General features: G+C 40.7%; 1 protein-coding gene across 3 annotated transcripts in view; it reads right to left on the reverse strand.

Annotated features, from left to right (window-relative positions):
- Window positions 1-1,298: 1,298 nt before the first annotated feature.
- The window catches only part of bach2b (BTB and CNC homology 1, basic leucine zipper transcription factor 2b), a 106,295-nt gene continuing 89,294 nt past the window's right edge, over window positions 1,299-18,299 (reverse strand). For all 3 annotated transcript variants that reach the window (XM_051409891.1, XM_051409890.1, XM_051409892.1), the window contains 2 exons: window positions 9,751-9,957; window positions 1,299-8,186 (listed from right to left, as the gene is read on the reverse strand). In XM_051409891.1, coding sequence (XP_051265851.1) covers window positions 7,686-8,186; window positions 9,751-9,957 — 708 coding nt within the window. In that variant the 3' untranslated portion in view covers window positions 1,299-7,685. The remainder of the gene's footprint in view (window positions 8,187-9,750; window positions 9,958-18,299) is intronic.

Here is an 18,299-nt window from a genome sequence, read left to right on the forward strand (position 1 = left end):
GACATTCAACATAAAAAACTAAAAACAACATAGTTCTATAATCCACAAGCACATTTCACAACATCTAAAATACCTCTATCAAAACAAACAAGAACAACTAAAATAACATTGCTGCCCTGGTATTAGAGATGTTGAGTATGGACCATTGTTATCTGAGCTCACAAGTATTGAGGAGCATACCCATTGATAATATTGTACATATGCGGCAGCTTCTGTTGTTTTACTTTGAGGTGTACTGACAGCTACCCTAAATTCATCACTACAACTGAGGGGATACATTTAATAAGTACTGAATAGTATTATTTTGCATCACCTGCAATTCACAATGCCACTGTATCAATGATGACACCAGAAGTTTCTCAAAAGAAAAATATAAAAGTCTTGTTCTGCAAAATAAGAACTTAAGTTTGCTGACACACTTGGACAATATCTTACCAATATTATTCCTAAATACGAGACACTTGTCTCAGAAACAATTTCAGCCCCATTACAAGACACTTTTCAATTTGTTCTTGACAGCTTCTTTGTTCCAAACAGGACTGACTCGGTTTTACCCAAGTGTATTGAAAACTTATTTTCTGAGAGCCACTCTCTCATGCTTTCTAATTCATTACTGAGTGTTCTCAATCTCACTGACATAATTCCCAGATACCACTAATGCAGAATCATCAGCGTACAACAAGAACTTACATGTCATGGCTGCTGGCATATTATCTACATCTGATTTAAAACTGTTCTTAAAAAGGGGAACAACCCTAGCTCTAGTTCACAGGGAGATTAACCCTGACTTATAAGACACATTTACTATATGAGTAACTACACTAGAAATTATCCCTCAGAAATCTGGCTAGAATAAGATCCTAGAATAAGATTGTTTGTGAGCAATGCAGCTCGACGCGCCCTTAACTTTTCCACTGAGACAGGACTTATTTCAAATTCATCAGGAACAACATTTTTGTCTTTGTAGTAAGAATTTACGCATGACAAACCATATCTCCCTGAACCACAGGGTAATTTAGCACCAATGCTCGTGAACAAATAATTAAGTTAGCTCACAACCTTCCCTTTATCAAAACTAATCATATCCTCAGACCAATATTACCAGATTTTATTCAGGACTTCTGCTGAGCCCGTTTCGTGAAGTACTTTTCATAGTTTTTTGGCTTGTGTGAATTTTCAGCAATGGCATCCACATAAAATTGGGACTTTGATTTATCTATCCAATATCTGGCTTGATTTCTAAACAATATATATTTATCATAATCAACTGCCTCAAAACATTCACAAAACACAGACCATGATATGCACGTTTCTTTATTTCATAAAGAGAAATGGTGTCTAGACAAAAAAGTAATTTATAGAACACTAGCAATTGAAATGAATGAAAATGGGGTTTGCACAATACCGTATTTACAATGGTTATTAAGTCATTTTAATTCATTAGGGTCATGTAGCATTTAAAAATTATAAAGGTAAGAACTCTTAGTAGAGAATAAGCAAATAACAGCTATTTCAAATTGACAATATTAACACAAAACAATCATCTAGAAAAATGAAAGAAAAAAACAACAACTTGAACTACAAGCTTAAGAGCTATTACATTAAAAATGATGCACCAAGATCTACTAATACAATAATCCATATAATCTGTGTAAAAAGCATGTAGAAAAAACACCTGATGCAGTTTGCTGATACAGTCATTGACCAGTTATGAGAGGTATGAAGGATTTCACAGGTAGATAAGTGTGAGAAAGTCCGCACTGGTGACTCAGGGATGGGGGCCCAGGCCCCTGCATACACTCACTTCACTTGAATGTGAACTATGGCCTCTGCAAGTTCTAAGGCAAATATCGGAGGTGCACTTGTATCCATGTAATGCTGACCCATCCCCAAAGTTGGATTAAAGACAAGGTGAGGAAACTCATTCTTTGTCTCTTTACACAACACCAAGAATCAATCCAATTGAACCAAGCGTCAATTTTACATGGCAAATTATCAAACATGACATGACACCTATTTGTAAACATTTTCCATTTTTATATTTTACTCGATGATCTTAGCCTGCGCTTTCAAGAAGGATACCAGATTTATTTTTTTTTCAATAAAGTTGAGCAATCTGTGAGAAAGGCATGTTTTTGTTCATATTTTACAGAACAACCTTTGGAGTTGAAAAGCCAGTGTTTGTTTCAGAGAAGCAGCAACAAAAAAAAAAGTTTAACTAAACAAGACAAATCCACAGCAAAATGGTAACGAGCATTCAATGAACAGAGTTACAGTGAAATTGTTCACTTAAATCAATCTGCTGCAATGGCCACAGCCAAAAAGAGTTTGGCTGGCACAAAGTAACCTGGAGGATTCCTCATATCTAAGTATTTCATTTAATTTTCTATGCATAGAATTATTACTGTTACATCATTTAAAGCTGCACTAATCAATATTTGTATTTGAACAATGGATCATGTGTAATGTGGTAGGTGTTACTCGTAGTGACAAACCAGTAGAGAATTTGTTTGTTTTTGGTTTTACAACCAGGGAATTCATTTCTAGCTGTTTTTAGCAACAACAAAAAAAGCCTTAACAAACTCATTGTACGCTACCTGCCTAGCACCAAACAGCACAGATACAAAGTTAGCATCTATCTGGTGAACATAGTGGAGCCTTTAGCAGCTAAAGAGTCACATCTTTTTCTCAGGGGGAGTTTGAGGCCAAAACAGAGTTAAAAAAAAGAGTGAATATTGGACTTACATTCATCAGATGGAAACAAACAGCTCTCCAACTGAATGCTAATGCTGCTCTCTGTCGGCTTGATGTGTAAGCAGGCAACTGTTTGCTCATTTGTTAGGTGACAATATGACAGTGTTGTGTTAACTGATTACTCTGCTGCCCCCAGGTGGCTAAAAATCAATGAATGCAGCTTTAAGTGACATTAACATCTAATTTTAGGGGACATTTTATTTGACTCTTAAACAAAGTAAAAAAAAAGGAAGGCAGAGGTCTGATTGAGAGTGATACAGAGAGCATGCTCAAATGATTGGCACCCTGAGACACTAAAGGGTCAGGTCACCCAAATTACAATAATTATATATATATATATATGTAACTTTATTTGTATAGTGCCAATTTATAACAGAAGTTATCTCAGGACACTTTTCAAATAGAGCAGGTCTAGACCATACTCCTTAATATATATATATACACACATGTAATAATTAATTGAAAACGTAATTACCTCTGCTGGTATCTAGACAGTCTGACACTGTCTAAGATTTCTGCCACCAGCCCGATAGAATGGAGTTGAATGGAATTTCAATTATATTAGTTTTCATTAAAATAACTAAACCTAACTACAAAAACTGTTCACAGTAAGTGATTATCCAAAGCAAAAGGACACTACTTCTGCAAGAAGATGCTAAATTTTGCTAAACAAACACTTTACAACCAAAACTCTTTTTTTGTACATTTGAGTGAGCTGACCCGTTAAACAACAGCTGACCTGTTGAAGATGCTGACATGAACTCATCTCACCACTTAAGCCGAGGCTGTTACTGTGCTTTGAGCAAACAGTCAGTGTTGGAGCAATGCAGCAAGACCTGAAGAGGTCAGAGGTTCTGGACAAAAAGCTTTTCAGGGGCGACCGTTTATTGTATCTTTCATCTTAGCTCTGCAGGAATTTAAAGGTTGTCAGGTTGAATTATCAACATTCAAAATGTGTAACAGAAAGTCTGCTATGCAAAAACAAGAATGTGATCATTGCAGTATTATTAGGACATGTGAAAAGACACCCAGGGTCCTTTGTTACAATAGTTTTGCTACAACACAACTTTTCTCCAAACAGAAAAACAAAGTCAAGAGTTGGTGCTCTCCAATGCAACACCTTAATGTAACATCAAGCAAATAAAAAAAGTACATGAATAGAAAATGAGTTGCATAATGTTTGCAGAAAAGAAGCTTCTGGTATAACGTAGATGATTCCACTTGAGTTTTCTGGCTTGAACCTGGTAGAATCTCCACATGGTAAATACTGTTTCGCGCACAAGAATGAAAAAGCACAAATAGGAAAAAGGGCTGAACCACGGCCGCGCCGCACGCAGGCTGTGCCCCAAGAAACGCATGTACTGTGGGCGTTCTGTATTCTGTATCACGTGTGTGTGTGCATGTGTTTGTGCATGTATGGGTCTGTATATTCTACAAAGCAGGGACCGTTCTTTTAACAATTAAAGACGGGTTCATAAAATACACTTATACTCTGTTCGGCTGAATAACAGAAACAGCCTTACGTGTGAGATCATATTTTAACTACATCTAAAAATTACATTGGTTAAAGTCAGGGGGAGAACTTCAAGACATATCATCCACACTTTAAAGCCCCAATCACAGGTTAATTTAAAAATGTTTAGCTTCAAAATGACCTTAAAAGGGTAATGAAACACTGTGTTTCAGCCTAGCTCACTAGCCCTCCCAGTTGACCTGCTCTATATGGCTATGGGGTTTACTATCCATATTTTTAGATTGACCTATTATATAAGGTTGTATATGGTATATATTTTTTATATACACCTTCTGTCAAAATTGGAACCCTTTGTGACTTTAAGTAAATGTGTCCATTAAAGGCTGCTGAAGTATGTTTAAGTGTTCATTTTTCTTCAGTTTAGTTTGAATTAGTTATGTGATACTATAAAAAGGGGGGTTCATGTCATGAAATGAATGACGTCACCAGCTCAAGATGGCAGCGGCCGTATCTGGATATTTCAGCTCCATTTTGTACAGTGGGAGAAACCAACAGTTACAATGACATATTTTGGTTGGTTAAACTTCATGGAAGCTGCAGTTGTTTGCCTGCTAACAAAATCCTGGTTGTTTAGATTTTTTAAATCACAAAGGGTTTGCATTTTTAATAGCGAGTAAGATACTCTTTTTGAGTGAGGATAGTAAACTTCAGAAAGAGTGTGGAAGAAATGCTCAATGAGAGATTATGCTGAGCTACAGAAACTAGCCTAGAGGTGACTAATGGGGAGCGCCATTTTGGATTGGGGCTTTGAAGAGCAATGAATAAAGCTTCACATTCCAATTGAATTCAACCTTTGCTCTAGAGTTCTCGCACATGAAGCCAGCCTCTAGTGAGGGTTGAGATAATTCAGCTTCTTTATACATAGAAATTTTAAAAATATGATTTTAAAAGCAGACTGCTCCGGAGAGAACTTACGAGGCAAACAGAAGCTAGAAAAAACTAACTAGGCTCACAGCTATAGGCAGCATGCATGCACATCACAGACTGGGATGTTCAAACAAATGCACAGTTAGGGCAAAACGTGTTACTATCTTATATGATTGTTACTTAATCATTTGGACAACACATAAACCATTTTCACGTCAAATGAAATCTGAATTAGCTTATTCAATTCCTAAAGAAATACAAATAGAAGGTGTGAACAATCTTATACTAAAGCATTAGCTTCCTTTTGTGTTTAGGTTTCAGATACATCTTTTTCATAGAGATATTTTATTGTATATTATCATATCCACATGTTTCCTTTTGAAGGGCCAATTTAAGTGCTCCCGTCTTAGACTTTTAAGGGGTCTGAAACAAAGACGAAGACCCTCATTGAAGTGCTAAATGGCTCTGAGCGCTTGGGGCCGGAAACAAAGTGCCCAAATTAAGTTAAATTATTTTCCTTTGTCAATAGGTGTTTCGTTTTATTCAGGATCAGTTTGAAAAAAATGAAAGTTAACTTAGATGTAGGCTGCGCTCTGTTCTCTTTCCCTCGTACATCAAACAGCAACACTGAAGAAAACCAAAGCGTGTCTGCGAAAGTGTACACAAATAGCGTCTTTAAATACTGATAAGAAATAAGATTTCCTCTGAAAAAACACAAGGCAGAACTCTTTTTTTCACATTTAAAGAGGAGTCAAAGGTGGACAGGATCTGGCTTGAGCCTGCGTGTTAAAAACACGTCTTGAATGTCTAACTTTTTATACATGCATGGGGCTCAAAATTCTATGTGTGTGTTGATGTGTGTTTCTGTATGTACTGTATAAGTGTGACACATGGGTGTCAAGCTGATTTCCTGAGTATAAGAACACCCGCCATGATGGGGAGTATTCGTTAGGCAGGACAGGAAACAGCAAAGCAAAGATTTTTTTTTCCCTTAGCAAAAAGGTGCTTGATATAACCCCGGTGAGAAAGAAACATCTAAGCCGCTACCTGTACAAAATCACTGTTACAGTCATCATGCTCCATACTATTTACATTTCTGCCAAACAAGCACTTGAAAGTCACCAGTACAACATCCAAATACAATGGTATTGCTGATGAGTGGGAAATAAAAAATAGCCATTTAACCGCCTGCAAAGACTTTTTTTTTCTTCCTTTCAATTCAGTGCTGAGGAAGGCAAGGAGGAATGTTTTCGGTTACAGCCTGTACAAAGTTGTCCTGTACAGAAATACAAATGCGAGACGCTTGAAGACATTTTTGCATATGAACATTTTACAGCCGAACTGCATCATTAACTCCCTCGCGTACAGAAGCTGTATTCTCATTTTTTAGGAATCGACCCTTCCTAAGTCCCGCCCCTTTTTGCTCTGTGCTCCAATAACAGTTGAGCAAGCCTCAGTCAGGACCTCTGTCACTTTTCTCCTTCCCTGTACGTAGATATGCTACGTGCTAGGCTAATTTATGTTAAAAACGACAACCACATTTTGATAACTGTTAAAAGATAAAAGTGAGATACATAGAGAGATAGTGCACACCAATCGTTAGCTGGCTAGGTAGCTAGCATGCATAGCAAACCACTAGCAAGTATTGGAGTAGCTAGCGGTTTCTACATTAATTGCTGATAACTAATGTTAGCATAATGGCATCTAATTAGCTAGCTAACAGTTGATGTGGATGAGCAACCTATTTATCAAGTGTACTGTAAATGTCGCTTTTTATCTTTAAACCTTCTTTTAAATATGGTTTTCAACATAGACTAGCCTAGCACATAGCATAGCATAACTAAGTACAGGAAAGGAGGAAGTTGACTGCGGTTCCAAAAGAGTTGGGACTCAGGCAGGGCGAATTAGATTGAACATTCAGAGGATATTTTATTTTATTTTCCTGAGTTTGAATTGCTGTGACGAAAAGGGCCACTGAGATATAGTGAGAGAAGAACCATAGACGGAGAGAGAGAGAGAGAGGGGGGGGGGGAGAGAGAGAGGGACAGAGAGAGGTAGAGGAGATTGATAGAGACAGAGTGGGAAAAAAAGAGAAGAGCAAAATGAGAAAGAGGAAGGCAGGAACAGAGATACTGTTGGTACACAGGGAGACAAAGAGAGCTGCTGTTTAGGTCCGATGAGGTTCAACTATGAGTTGTGATGTGTGACGACGCGGAGAACAGAGTCTCCACTGTAAAGGTTGCTGCCGGGGAGAGTATAGCACCATTGTAAGGGTTTGGTGAGAAGTTCCCCACTCTGTCATGGTAAGAGGAGAATACCTGGAGAACAGTATTGCTGCTGTTAAGACAACTTTAGTGTCAACCGTTCCAAAAAAAAAAAAAAAAAAAAAAACAGCACAAAAAGACATAAATACAAACAAAGCTTGTTTATCAGTGAACACTGGCGGAGGCTGACCGTCTCAGCAACCCCGAGAGAGGGGTTTGTCAGAAGAGTAAAATTAAATAATAAAAAACAACACAGAGAACCACCACTACTTAGTACAGTCCTTCCTTGGCTGCTCGTCAGTTGTACATTTCTCAGTCATTTCCTGGCAAAAATCCACTGTTACCGTCTGGTTGGATTTTTCCACGGACAGCCCTGACTTTGTGTACAAGCTGGTGTCCCGGCCGTCCGTATCTCTGTCCGCCCCATTCCTGACGGCTGAGTCGGGCTCGCTCTCTGAGGGGCCGGGCGACCCGTGGAAGCTGGGCTCCGGCGTGGCCGAGCCCGAGTGGGTGGTGAGGTCGATGCTGGTGGTGGTGTTGGCGGCGGGGCTGGAGGCAGGCTTGGGCTGGTGGGCGGCGTTGTTGCTGGCAGTGGAGTCGGCGGGCCGCAGCACGGGGCAGTAGTGGTGTAAAGACTGGACCTGCTCGGGGCTCAGCTGGACGTCTCTGCACACCTCCTGCGACAGGCAGGAGAAGTTCTCCCACAGCTCGCCCATACACGCCTTCAGCTGGTTCCTCTCCATCAGCAACTTCTCCTTCTCACACACCTGTACACACACACACACACACACACACACACACAAGAATGAGTCTCACTGTAAAGGTAGGACAGCAGAGAAAGCTCCCTCTCGCTGTGATGGTAATGGTGAATTTGTGTCAACTGTGATTGCAACATCACAACTTCCTGGAGGGACTGCTTCATGGACCGATTGTTTTTGAGATTGTGTTTTTCAGGGTGCTGGTTGTTAAAGTGCAGTAAATATGCAACACGAGCTCAGGGCTAACACTGAACATGTAAAAAGTTTAGGTATGGAAAGTGCTTCGTTTTCTTTATGCATTGTAAAAAAGTGTTTAGATTTACTGCACACATTACTACAGCTCTGCTCTGAAGGATAAAAGATTTATTTTCGGGCCAAAGATGCAAATTAAATCAATATTCAGAGTGTAGTGTTTACATGATGAAATACTGCTTTTTAAGTAAATAGAGGGACTGGAGGAGACTATTGCAGTTTCTACTTACTGCCAGAAGAGGGGGACAAAGCCCATGTTCTTAAAGGATAGGCTCAGACAGGATTTTCTTGATAAGGCACTCCCAATTTAAGTGATGGGGGAGAAAATCCAAAAGTGTATCTGAAGTAAATATGAGGCTTCAGCAGTCAAGTTACTGTGTACAAAGTTCTCTCTTTGTGTCCCTCCACTGCAGCTCATCAAAGATACTGTCTAGAAAGCCCAAAAGATGGAATTTTATACTGCTAAAGCCTCATATTAAAGGTAATGTTTATGAGATTTTAACATAAATATAGCAGCAAACAATTATTCTCTATGTAAAGATACAGTGGAGTCATGGTGTCACACTCTCTGTGGTTTTTAATAAAGGATTTATTTCACCCAAACCAGAGTTGGTGATTGTTGGAACACTGGAAAGACTATTAAAGACGGTTTTGGTGAGTCTTCTGTCTCAATCATTTTGTGACATGCTGGTGCTCCAGTGCGACATCCAGTGGCAAGTAATTTTCATATAAATAACCTTTAACTTTTTATTTTGTCGCCCATTACTTTCATATTGGAAGGGCACCAGGAAGAGATTTCCTAATGGTTCGTATGAACAGGGGGGAAGAAAACTCTGTTCATTATTGTTTCAAGAAAAACTATGAACGTATGCTTTAATGTCCCTTTCATATGCTGTTCTAAAATCAAAAAGTCAGCTGTAATATGAGATGATCAGATATCAGGTTGGAGATTATTCACTCTTTCATACTGGATAACTCTTGGCTGCTTCTTCTTCAGGGCTGTAACATTTGCACAGGCTGACACAACAAATCAAAAAATGTCAGTTTCAAACCCACAGAAAACAGTTGCCAGAAAGTTTCCTGTACATTGAACCAGCAACCCACACACTGCTCCACACACTCAGTGAATAGAGGGCACTCTGACAGCGAGAAAGTGCTGATAGAATGGAGCTGTTCGAAACAATGCCAGCCCTCCTGAGATCACTTCATCACATCATCACTTCCTTTGTCTGGTTCAGGTGGGCGGTTGCTGTAATTGTTATCCGTGATGATAAGGTGTGTCACAGATGGCTGACAGTTTTGGTGGAAACTGCAGACTCACCAGTTTTCGGATCTCACACTCCAGGTTCAGGATGCAGTCGAGCTTCCTCTTGCGGCAGCGCTGCGCTGCGATGCGGTTCTTGCTCCGTCGCCTCACATCATGGATGAATTCGAGCTGTTCCGAGGTCAGTTTGTGCATTTTCACCAACATTTGGAAATCGTTCCGTGGAAGATTTGTGATCTGATCTACGGGGAAAGGCAGCTTCACCTGGAGAAAAGAAGAAAAAGAACAGATTGTCACTACTGAGCATTTATTAAGATGAGTGGAAGTTGCCCATACAGTTAAAATACTGAGTTTATCTGTCTTTAATATGGAGTGTGAAGTGTGCCATTATAATGATTATATTTACTCATTGATTAATTAAATTAAAGATGCATTAATTTGCCAACCTGAAAATGTTAAAGCAGGGAACAAATGAACTGTGAAATGGGATCTGATAGGCAGACAGGGTCTTGACTGAAAAATGTTATCAGTTCTTTAATTTTTGCATTTTACGAATATCTTTAAATTTTCCCAGAATACACAGGGTCTGTCTAAATATGAAGCTCGCTTTATCCCTTTATCATTACCACCAGTGTCTAGACTCCTGATACAAATAACAGAGCTTCAACAACCCCTTTAAATACAATGACTCCTCTCATCTGATCAAGCCAAAACCAAGTTTATTAATTGATTATAATTAAACACTTTTGCACGATTTGCATCTCAATTTCAAAACAAACACCAATAAAAACCTCTAACTTATCTGTTTCTCTTAACATTATTCTCTTGTGTGATTTAATGAGGGAGATTCATGAAGGCTTATGGCTAAATTTACCAGCTCCATACAGGAGATTTAGCAGGTAAGTCATGTATCATTGTGCCAGCTTGCTGTTGGACAGTTCCTCCATTTGATCACAAGATGGCAGAAGAGCACTGCCCCACAAGCCTCGCAGCCTACAGCTCTCTCCGCCTCACATTTAACATGTAGCACACTCTCAAGCAGAGGGGAAAAGGTGATGCAAGAAAAGAGTCCCTATCCATCTGTCCCTTAGCATCTGGAAAGGTGCCAGCATGACAGATTGAGGGGGGGCACTGACTTGTCAACCTGATCCAAATCAGTGTCAGGTGATTTCTGGGGGCATGAATATCCGAGCCGGCAACTAGCCTTCACATGCTGCAGAACAAAAGAATTAGTGGAGTAAATGCAGCAGTGATTTGGCAGCGTGAAACCAAAAATCAGAGAGCTGTGTGCTATTTCTTCACCGATATGAGAACATTATCAAGGTTGAGTGTGTTGATTCTCTTTTTCTCAGTTTGGAGAGCAACAATAAGTCAGCCTCTCTCCCTCAGGTGATGGCAAACCTTATGATAAGCACATCATAGGCAGATCCACCCCAGTGGTATCTGTGTGCACCAGGGAGCTGTAGCTTTAGGCAGCGGGTGAAGCAGTGGAGGCATAACAAAGAGCCAGAGGAAGACAGCCGGAGAGCTTGGCAGAGATGAGAGGAGCTGCAGATCCCTTTCTCCTCTCCCTCTCCCTTTCCCTCCCTGTGGCTGCCTCTGCGGAGCGCGTGAAGAACAAAGTCAAACAAAGGAGGAAGAGAGGAGAAAGAGGAGCAAGCGATGCGACTCCACACTGTACCTGACTGCTCGAGCGGGGCCAGATGATCCCCGGAGACCCTTAGCCGCTCAGACGACTGTCGGCACAGGCTGCAGCAGAGGTCTGTTTTTCCAGCAGACTTACACAGCGGTGGCTGAGGCGTCACCTGGTGTAAAGTGCCACACTCAGGGGGATAAAGCAAGGTGCCTACTCATGACAGAATTGAAATTACTCCTTGCTGAAGAGCAAATCTAGATGTCAATCTATCCCTGAGAGAGAAAATGGCTTGAGTTTCCTCATTAGAAGTGGAGCCCTCTGAGCCGCCAGGAGCCCTATTTCTCATCTCAGCTCGACATCTGCATGCAGACACATGAATAAATAATGACCCGCGCTTTCAAGGCCACTCGAGGCCCTCGCTACTTTGCCAGGGCATGACAACTCCAGCCTCAAAGAGAGGCGCGAGGAAAGCTATAAAACATCAGTACGAGCTGCCAGCTCCATGTATAGCAGAGGGGAAGATGACTCTTTTTGTGATTTGATAGCTTGTGTACAGTGTGTACAGAGTGAGCTTTCCCACCACACAATCCAACGGGGTCTTTGGCCAAACCAGGTTAGAAAAAGAAGGGGGGGGAGGAGACGCTGTGACCTTGTGATGGTTTCTTTCTCCCCCTCATCTAGCAGTCACTGGTACGCAGGGGACGGCTAAATTTAGCCGCTACACCACGAGAACCAGTTCAGCAGCAAGGCTGGGATGACAGAGTACGCTTCAGTGGTGGTCATAAATTCACAGCCAACTGTTCTGAATTTACATTTTGTTTCTCAATTCTCTCCATTCCCCCTCCCTACCCTCAGTCACTCCCTTTCTCTGGGTCATTGTGCAGCAAATGGGGTACAGAGTGAAAAGTAGGGCTCATCTGTTATCAGGACCAGCGCTTTGCTGGGCGGCAGCTGCCTGAGTTGTTAAAAAATAATGGATGTTTCACGTACAGGCTCAAAATATCATTTATGTGATTTATGTGTAGGTGAGGAATCCACTTGGCTGTGGCTCAGAGGCAGAGCGGGTTGTCAACTAATCGGAAGGTTGTTGGTTCGATCCCTGGCTCCTCCTGCCTGCCTTGTCGAAGCATCCTTGAGCAAGATACTGAACCCCGAATTGCTCCTGATGCCGTGTATCACTGATCACTGAGTGAATGTGTATGAATGTTAGTTTCTGTTCGATGGCCTTTGCCATCGCTGAGTGAATGTGTGTGAATGGGTGAATGTGGCATGTAGTGTAAAAGCACTTTGAGAGGTTAGAAGACTAGACTAAACTATATATGTACAGTCCATTTACCAGGGGTGAGCTGATCACTTTCACCTGCTGAGGAATCTTTTTGCTACAGGTTCTGGTTTATCACAGCTCGGGTTTTATTTTCACAAACTGGATCAAATCTGTCTGAACTTCTCACTGCTCATGTTTTTGTCCCACTGGAGTCCTCTTCGTGTATCTCGTGTAGAATGTAAAAACACTACCAAATATACAAAAAAACAATAAGACCCAAGTTGTAATAAAGTAGAATTGATCTTTTAAAAGGAGTAGTCTGTCTCTCTTTATCTAATCTCACCCTGTGTCAGATGTGAAGATTCATTGTACAGCTCCCGCATCCAGATAGAATTCTGGGATGTTATGCAAAAATGACCCTCTAACAATACTGCCCCACAACTACGATTCAGCATTTTGGGAACAAATATTTTCTTACTTTACTTAAATATTTATTTTTCTGACAACTTTCGACTCCTTATATTAGAAAGGGGCAACAACAGGCTTGTTCCTTTTTTTTAATGCATTTGAGCAGAAGCATTCAATTATTATCATATTATTCTTTTTTTGCATCATTTCCAACCTTCCCAACATCAAGATCACACATGATGATGCAGATGTAACATGACAAAAGAGAGGCAGACTCAGTCCTGTTTGAACTTCCAGTTAGCTTTGCACACAAACAGCCGGTAGAAATGTCCTTCAGAGAAACCAAGAGAGGACTTTTTACTGTTATACTTTGGGTTCATTTCACCCATTTGCACTTATACTTGAGTAAAGAAGTTGAATCTTTTACCTTTTTTTTAGTATCTGTACTACTACTACAACTTTTCGAGTAAAGAATGTGTGTACTTCTGCCACCTCTGTTCGAAAGACTGTCTGTGTTGAAAGTGAAAAAAGTGAAAAAAGCATAGCGACACTATTTCTTGATGAGCAACAGCCGGGTGCAGTGACTGCTGTGAAGTTTTTCCACAGCTTTTTAAAGTCACTCATGAGGATATTCATGATTATCCCATTAATGGAGATTCACTCTCTGTTCACTCTGTTTTTTATCACAATACACAATAATATCTTCCAATCCTATATATATACTGTACTATAGTGTGTGAGTGGATGAATAAACTGTCAAGAAGTCGTTGTAGAGACATGTAACAGGGTAAATACAGCTGCTACCTGTAAAATGATCTTATCCAATCCTATTAGAGCTCTTACTTTAAAACAAGTCTGAATTGTGGATGTGAGAGCTGATTAGGAAGGATATTTGTGCTGTGTGTGTGAGGCTGGGTGGCTGGCAGCCTGCAGTAGGGTGAGACCTGAGGTGAACTGTAGCAGGGTGGGACAGCTCGATGGATGACCCCTGACCGGGAGGGGTCACTGTGCTCTGCGCTCACCTGCAGTCTCTTGGCCTGCTCTTCAACATTTACTTCATTCCAACACAAGCACTTTCGCACAAAGGCCCCAGGGCTATCAACTCTGATATTTTACCTAGCAGTTTGCTTTAAAAGCTGAAGCAATTTTCTAAAATGATTGCTGCCCAACACCACTGGTCTAGGTCTGTGTAATACTTATACTGTGTCCCTTATCTAATCCAAAGTAAAATGAGATCTTATCTTGTAAGGTGAGATTTAGAATTCCACACATTTTTGTTTCATGCTCTCTCTGTAATTCACCCTATTACATCTCACATGCTTATAAATGGGATTATAATGCAGCAGCACACAAACATGTCTCCAGTCAGATCTTAATGAAGATAATGTTGAGATGTTCAGTATTAACTGTTCTGTCCTGGGGCTTAATCTGCAACATTTTCAGATAAATAAATGACTGAATGAATGAATTTTGTTGCTCTCTTGCTGAATGATGTAATCAGAAATAATATCAATCTGTACCAGGTTCATATAAGGCTGTATTTATGTAAGAAGCATTCAGTGTCATGAAGATATTTCCATGGAAAAATCCTCTTTTTCTGGCAGCAGCAGCAACTGCAGCTTGTATGGGATAAACACAAGGAGAAATGGGTAGTTAGGAAAAATGTGTCAAACTTCATTAACATGAAGTCCAAAAAAACAGCAAACAAAACTTGCAGAACTGGACGCACTGTTTGATTGCCAAGTTATTTCTGGGAATTTACGTGCAAAAACACCACAGCACTGGCCGCCAAGCTGCGGCGACGTGGCCAAAATCAACACAAAAAGAATCTTACAGATTACTACTGTGAAGTAGCTGGATACTAAATGTCTCAGTGCTCCCTCAGGAGTGCCAGGGGATGTAAGGCCCTGCAGAGGAACAGAGTCATTTCTGTGCCCCACCTGGCCCCGTACGGTTTGCTGCAGAAGTAGCAGCATCCTGGGGATCTCCACTCCGTCCCGATCATACACACACTATCTATCTCGCTGACAAAGAGAGAACGCAAAAATATCTCCTCTGTTTGGTCACCTTATTTGTCCTGCTTCACCCAGTGCTCCCCAGCGATGCAGCGTATACACCAGGGGCGATTTGGGGGGTAATGATGAGGCACTGTATCTCATTACCTTGTCACTACATTTTTTATGCGTGCATCAAGCTAGATAAATATAGATTTCAAAGTAAAATGGTAAACAGCACTCCTCTTGCTCAGTCTCCCTCTGCATGCTCTGTAGGCAACAAAGTAAAGCTCCCTGTGTTATAATGAGTGAGTTTTTAATATACATCGCCCTTGTTGAATATACATTTAAGAGGGAAATAAATGGGCAAACATCCCTCTGATTTGAAACTTCAATAAGTCTACTTCCATGTATCACACAGTGTGCAAACACTGGCCTATTTCATTGTTTGTCTTTATAAGCCACTGGAGCCAAATCTTCTCCCATTCAGCTACACTTATCATCAACATTTCACTGGATCATTTTAAAAATACTGTTTCTTTTCCAGCTGACACTGATAGATGTTGTCATGTTGCTTTAATAAATCACACATAGTGCCCAGGGATGACAGAGTACCGTCCCTTGAAAAAGGCACCATTTCCTATTTCATCTGATATCTTATGTATTTCTATTATCACTATTGGATATGACTAAAACAAGTTAACAGTTCCACAGCTAACATTATGAATGGCAAATCAGACTCAGACCACAGCCACATCATATCTGGAGTAGAGCAAAGGTTGTTTGGCATTGAGCAAGAGTAGCAGAACTGATATTAAGGCCTGTGCACTTCCTGTCACACGTTCATTCTATTTCATGTTTCGCCTGATAAAAAACAAACAAACAATGTGCTGATGTATCAGGACTACTTCCTCATTCCTCCCACTCGCTCTGAGATCAATATTTGCAGCGCTGTGGCCAGACGATACGCTAGAATGAGCTCAACGCCTACACTGCAACTGGAAGCTGCAGCTCTGAGAGACACAGAGAGAGGAGACAGACGGTGGTACAAATGGTGCTGTGAAGAGATGCATTGTCTCAGCTGAGATGCTGGTGGTTGCAGTGGCAAGGTGTCAGCACTCAATTTATCCTATAGCACTGTCCAATCCCGGTGGGATGTTGGCAGCCTGTGTCATTGTACCCTCTCATCTCCTCACTGACTTGAGACCTGTCATGTGGCTCTGCTTGGAAGCAATTGCAAAAGGCCATTAAAGAAAGCCTATGGATAGCTAAAGAGCAGTTACTGAGGAGATATAAAGTCAGTGAACTGACTGAATTTAAGTTACACAACAAGATTTTGCTCAAGTTTGCGCCTAAAATAAGCCACACTGGTCATAGAGAGTGTTAAAATGAGAAATGTGTTTTGTTTCTATTGGATTCCACTCTAATTGGAATTATGATATAATGTTGAATTCTAAAACACAGTGTAATGTCCGTTACCCAGTGATATCAATCTATAAAGTTTGGTAACCTTAGCTAACATTACACACCATACTGGTCTTAGAAGGTATTAAATGAAGTAATATGTTTTATTATTTATATGAAATAATGATTGATGCTATAACATAGTATAATAGTACCACAAGTAGAGTCATAAAGTTATTGAACTGGCTCAGTAATGTCCGTTACCCAGTGACATCTTCACCAAATTGAGCAAAAAAGACATTTATGTTCTAATGGTTATGGGATAGTTGTGCTTAAAAAGTAACAAAGGTGTAACAATGAAGTCAGTAAACTCACAGTATTGTCAGTTACACAAAACCTATTCAAAGTGTGCTAATCGCTTACATTAGCGTTCTGGTGATACCAGACTGTCTGTAGAGAGTGTACTAAATTGAGAAAATGTTTTGTTGCTAATGAATTTGTAACAATTTGTGGCATTAATGGTGAATGAAAATATTTGACCCTAATCCTGATCCCCAACAACAAAAACCCTACCAACCCCATCCTAGATCCAGCCACTATATACCCAACAGCATTAAGTCCAGTATTTCCTAATTTAATTTTCACATTTCCATTTCACCTTTACACTATATGTGACTTTCTATGAAGTGCATTGCTTTTAGAATTCCATCATTGCTATTGTATAGTCAGTAGTCATTACTGCTGTCATAAGACCAATTTGTAGATCTAAACCACTGTGGAAAAACACATCAAAATCCCCTCATAGAGCAACACATGGGTCCAACTTTACATTATTAAGTAAAGAATATATTATTTTTCTGTCAAAAGTTGCTTAATCTCTCCTTTGAGGTGATTGTGCTGTCTGCTGTGTGAGGCTGCTGATTGTTCTCTACACAGATGTGGCTCATATGAACGCAACAGCCCATAACCACAGAGCAGGAGCTGCCCAGAGACCTCAAGTGACTCTGGCTACCTTGAATGACTAGGCTTTGGTCAGACTGGCCTGCGCTTTAACAACTTCCTTCCTCATCGGCATTCATTGTGCTCAGTCCACAGTCTTGGGCTGCAGCTATTTTTACCAAAGCTCTTTTCCCCCTCTGCCATTTACTCTGCAAATACAGTGAGGCCAGCCTTCTCCCTGTGTTTGTTTGTACGGCAGAATTATAGAGAGGGCTGGAGGGAAAAAGAGTGGCCCAGGAAGCATGAGGTAGCATTTCTACACCACATAAAGGCCGAGGGGGAGTAACCTAAAACTGAGCTTCATTTTGTAAGTACCTCTCTGTGACCTCCACCAGTGCAATAAACTGCAGAACAGGCAGTCCGGGAAACATTCATTCATAAAGGACCTTATCGCTATGTGATAGTGAGTGGAAAGCTGGAAGATAACCTGTGTAAGAGATTTGACAGAGGATATTGTGTGGGGTAATGGAGCAGCTACAATGGCTGACACATACATATATAAACACAGCCATACCCACACAAAGAAATGACAAAGGGAACTGAAATGTCTCAGAGTCATTTTTGGGCGGCTCTCCTGGTTGATAGCTCAGTGCTGTAAATCAATCCCACATAATTTACAGCAGCCCATTCAGCAACCCCTTCAAAGGCCCATAAATCTGATGGTGATGGGTGTTGTGCGCCATGCTACGAAGGTAATAATTACACATTACTGCTGAGCCTCTTTATCTTGCAGCTCTGTTTGTGCAGTGGAACCAAATTCTTTTTCACGGGAAAGCACAATCCTGTCGTGTAGCTCCAACCCTTGCAACACACCGACTTGCTCTGTGAATGCGATCACCATGGCAACGCACCACTTTCTCTATCTCTCCCTTTCTGCTCCCTCTGTGCACTAAGATCTCCA

The sequence above is a fragment of the Dicentrarchus labrax genome, unplaced genomic scaffold (genome assembly GCF_905237075.1).
Source record: "Dicentrarchus labrax unplaced genomic scaffold, dlabrax2021, whole genome shotgun sequence".
Taxonomy (NCBI): Eukaryota; Metazoa; Chordata; class Actinopteri; family Moronidae; genus Dicentrarchus; species Dicentrarchus labrax.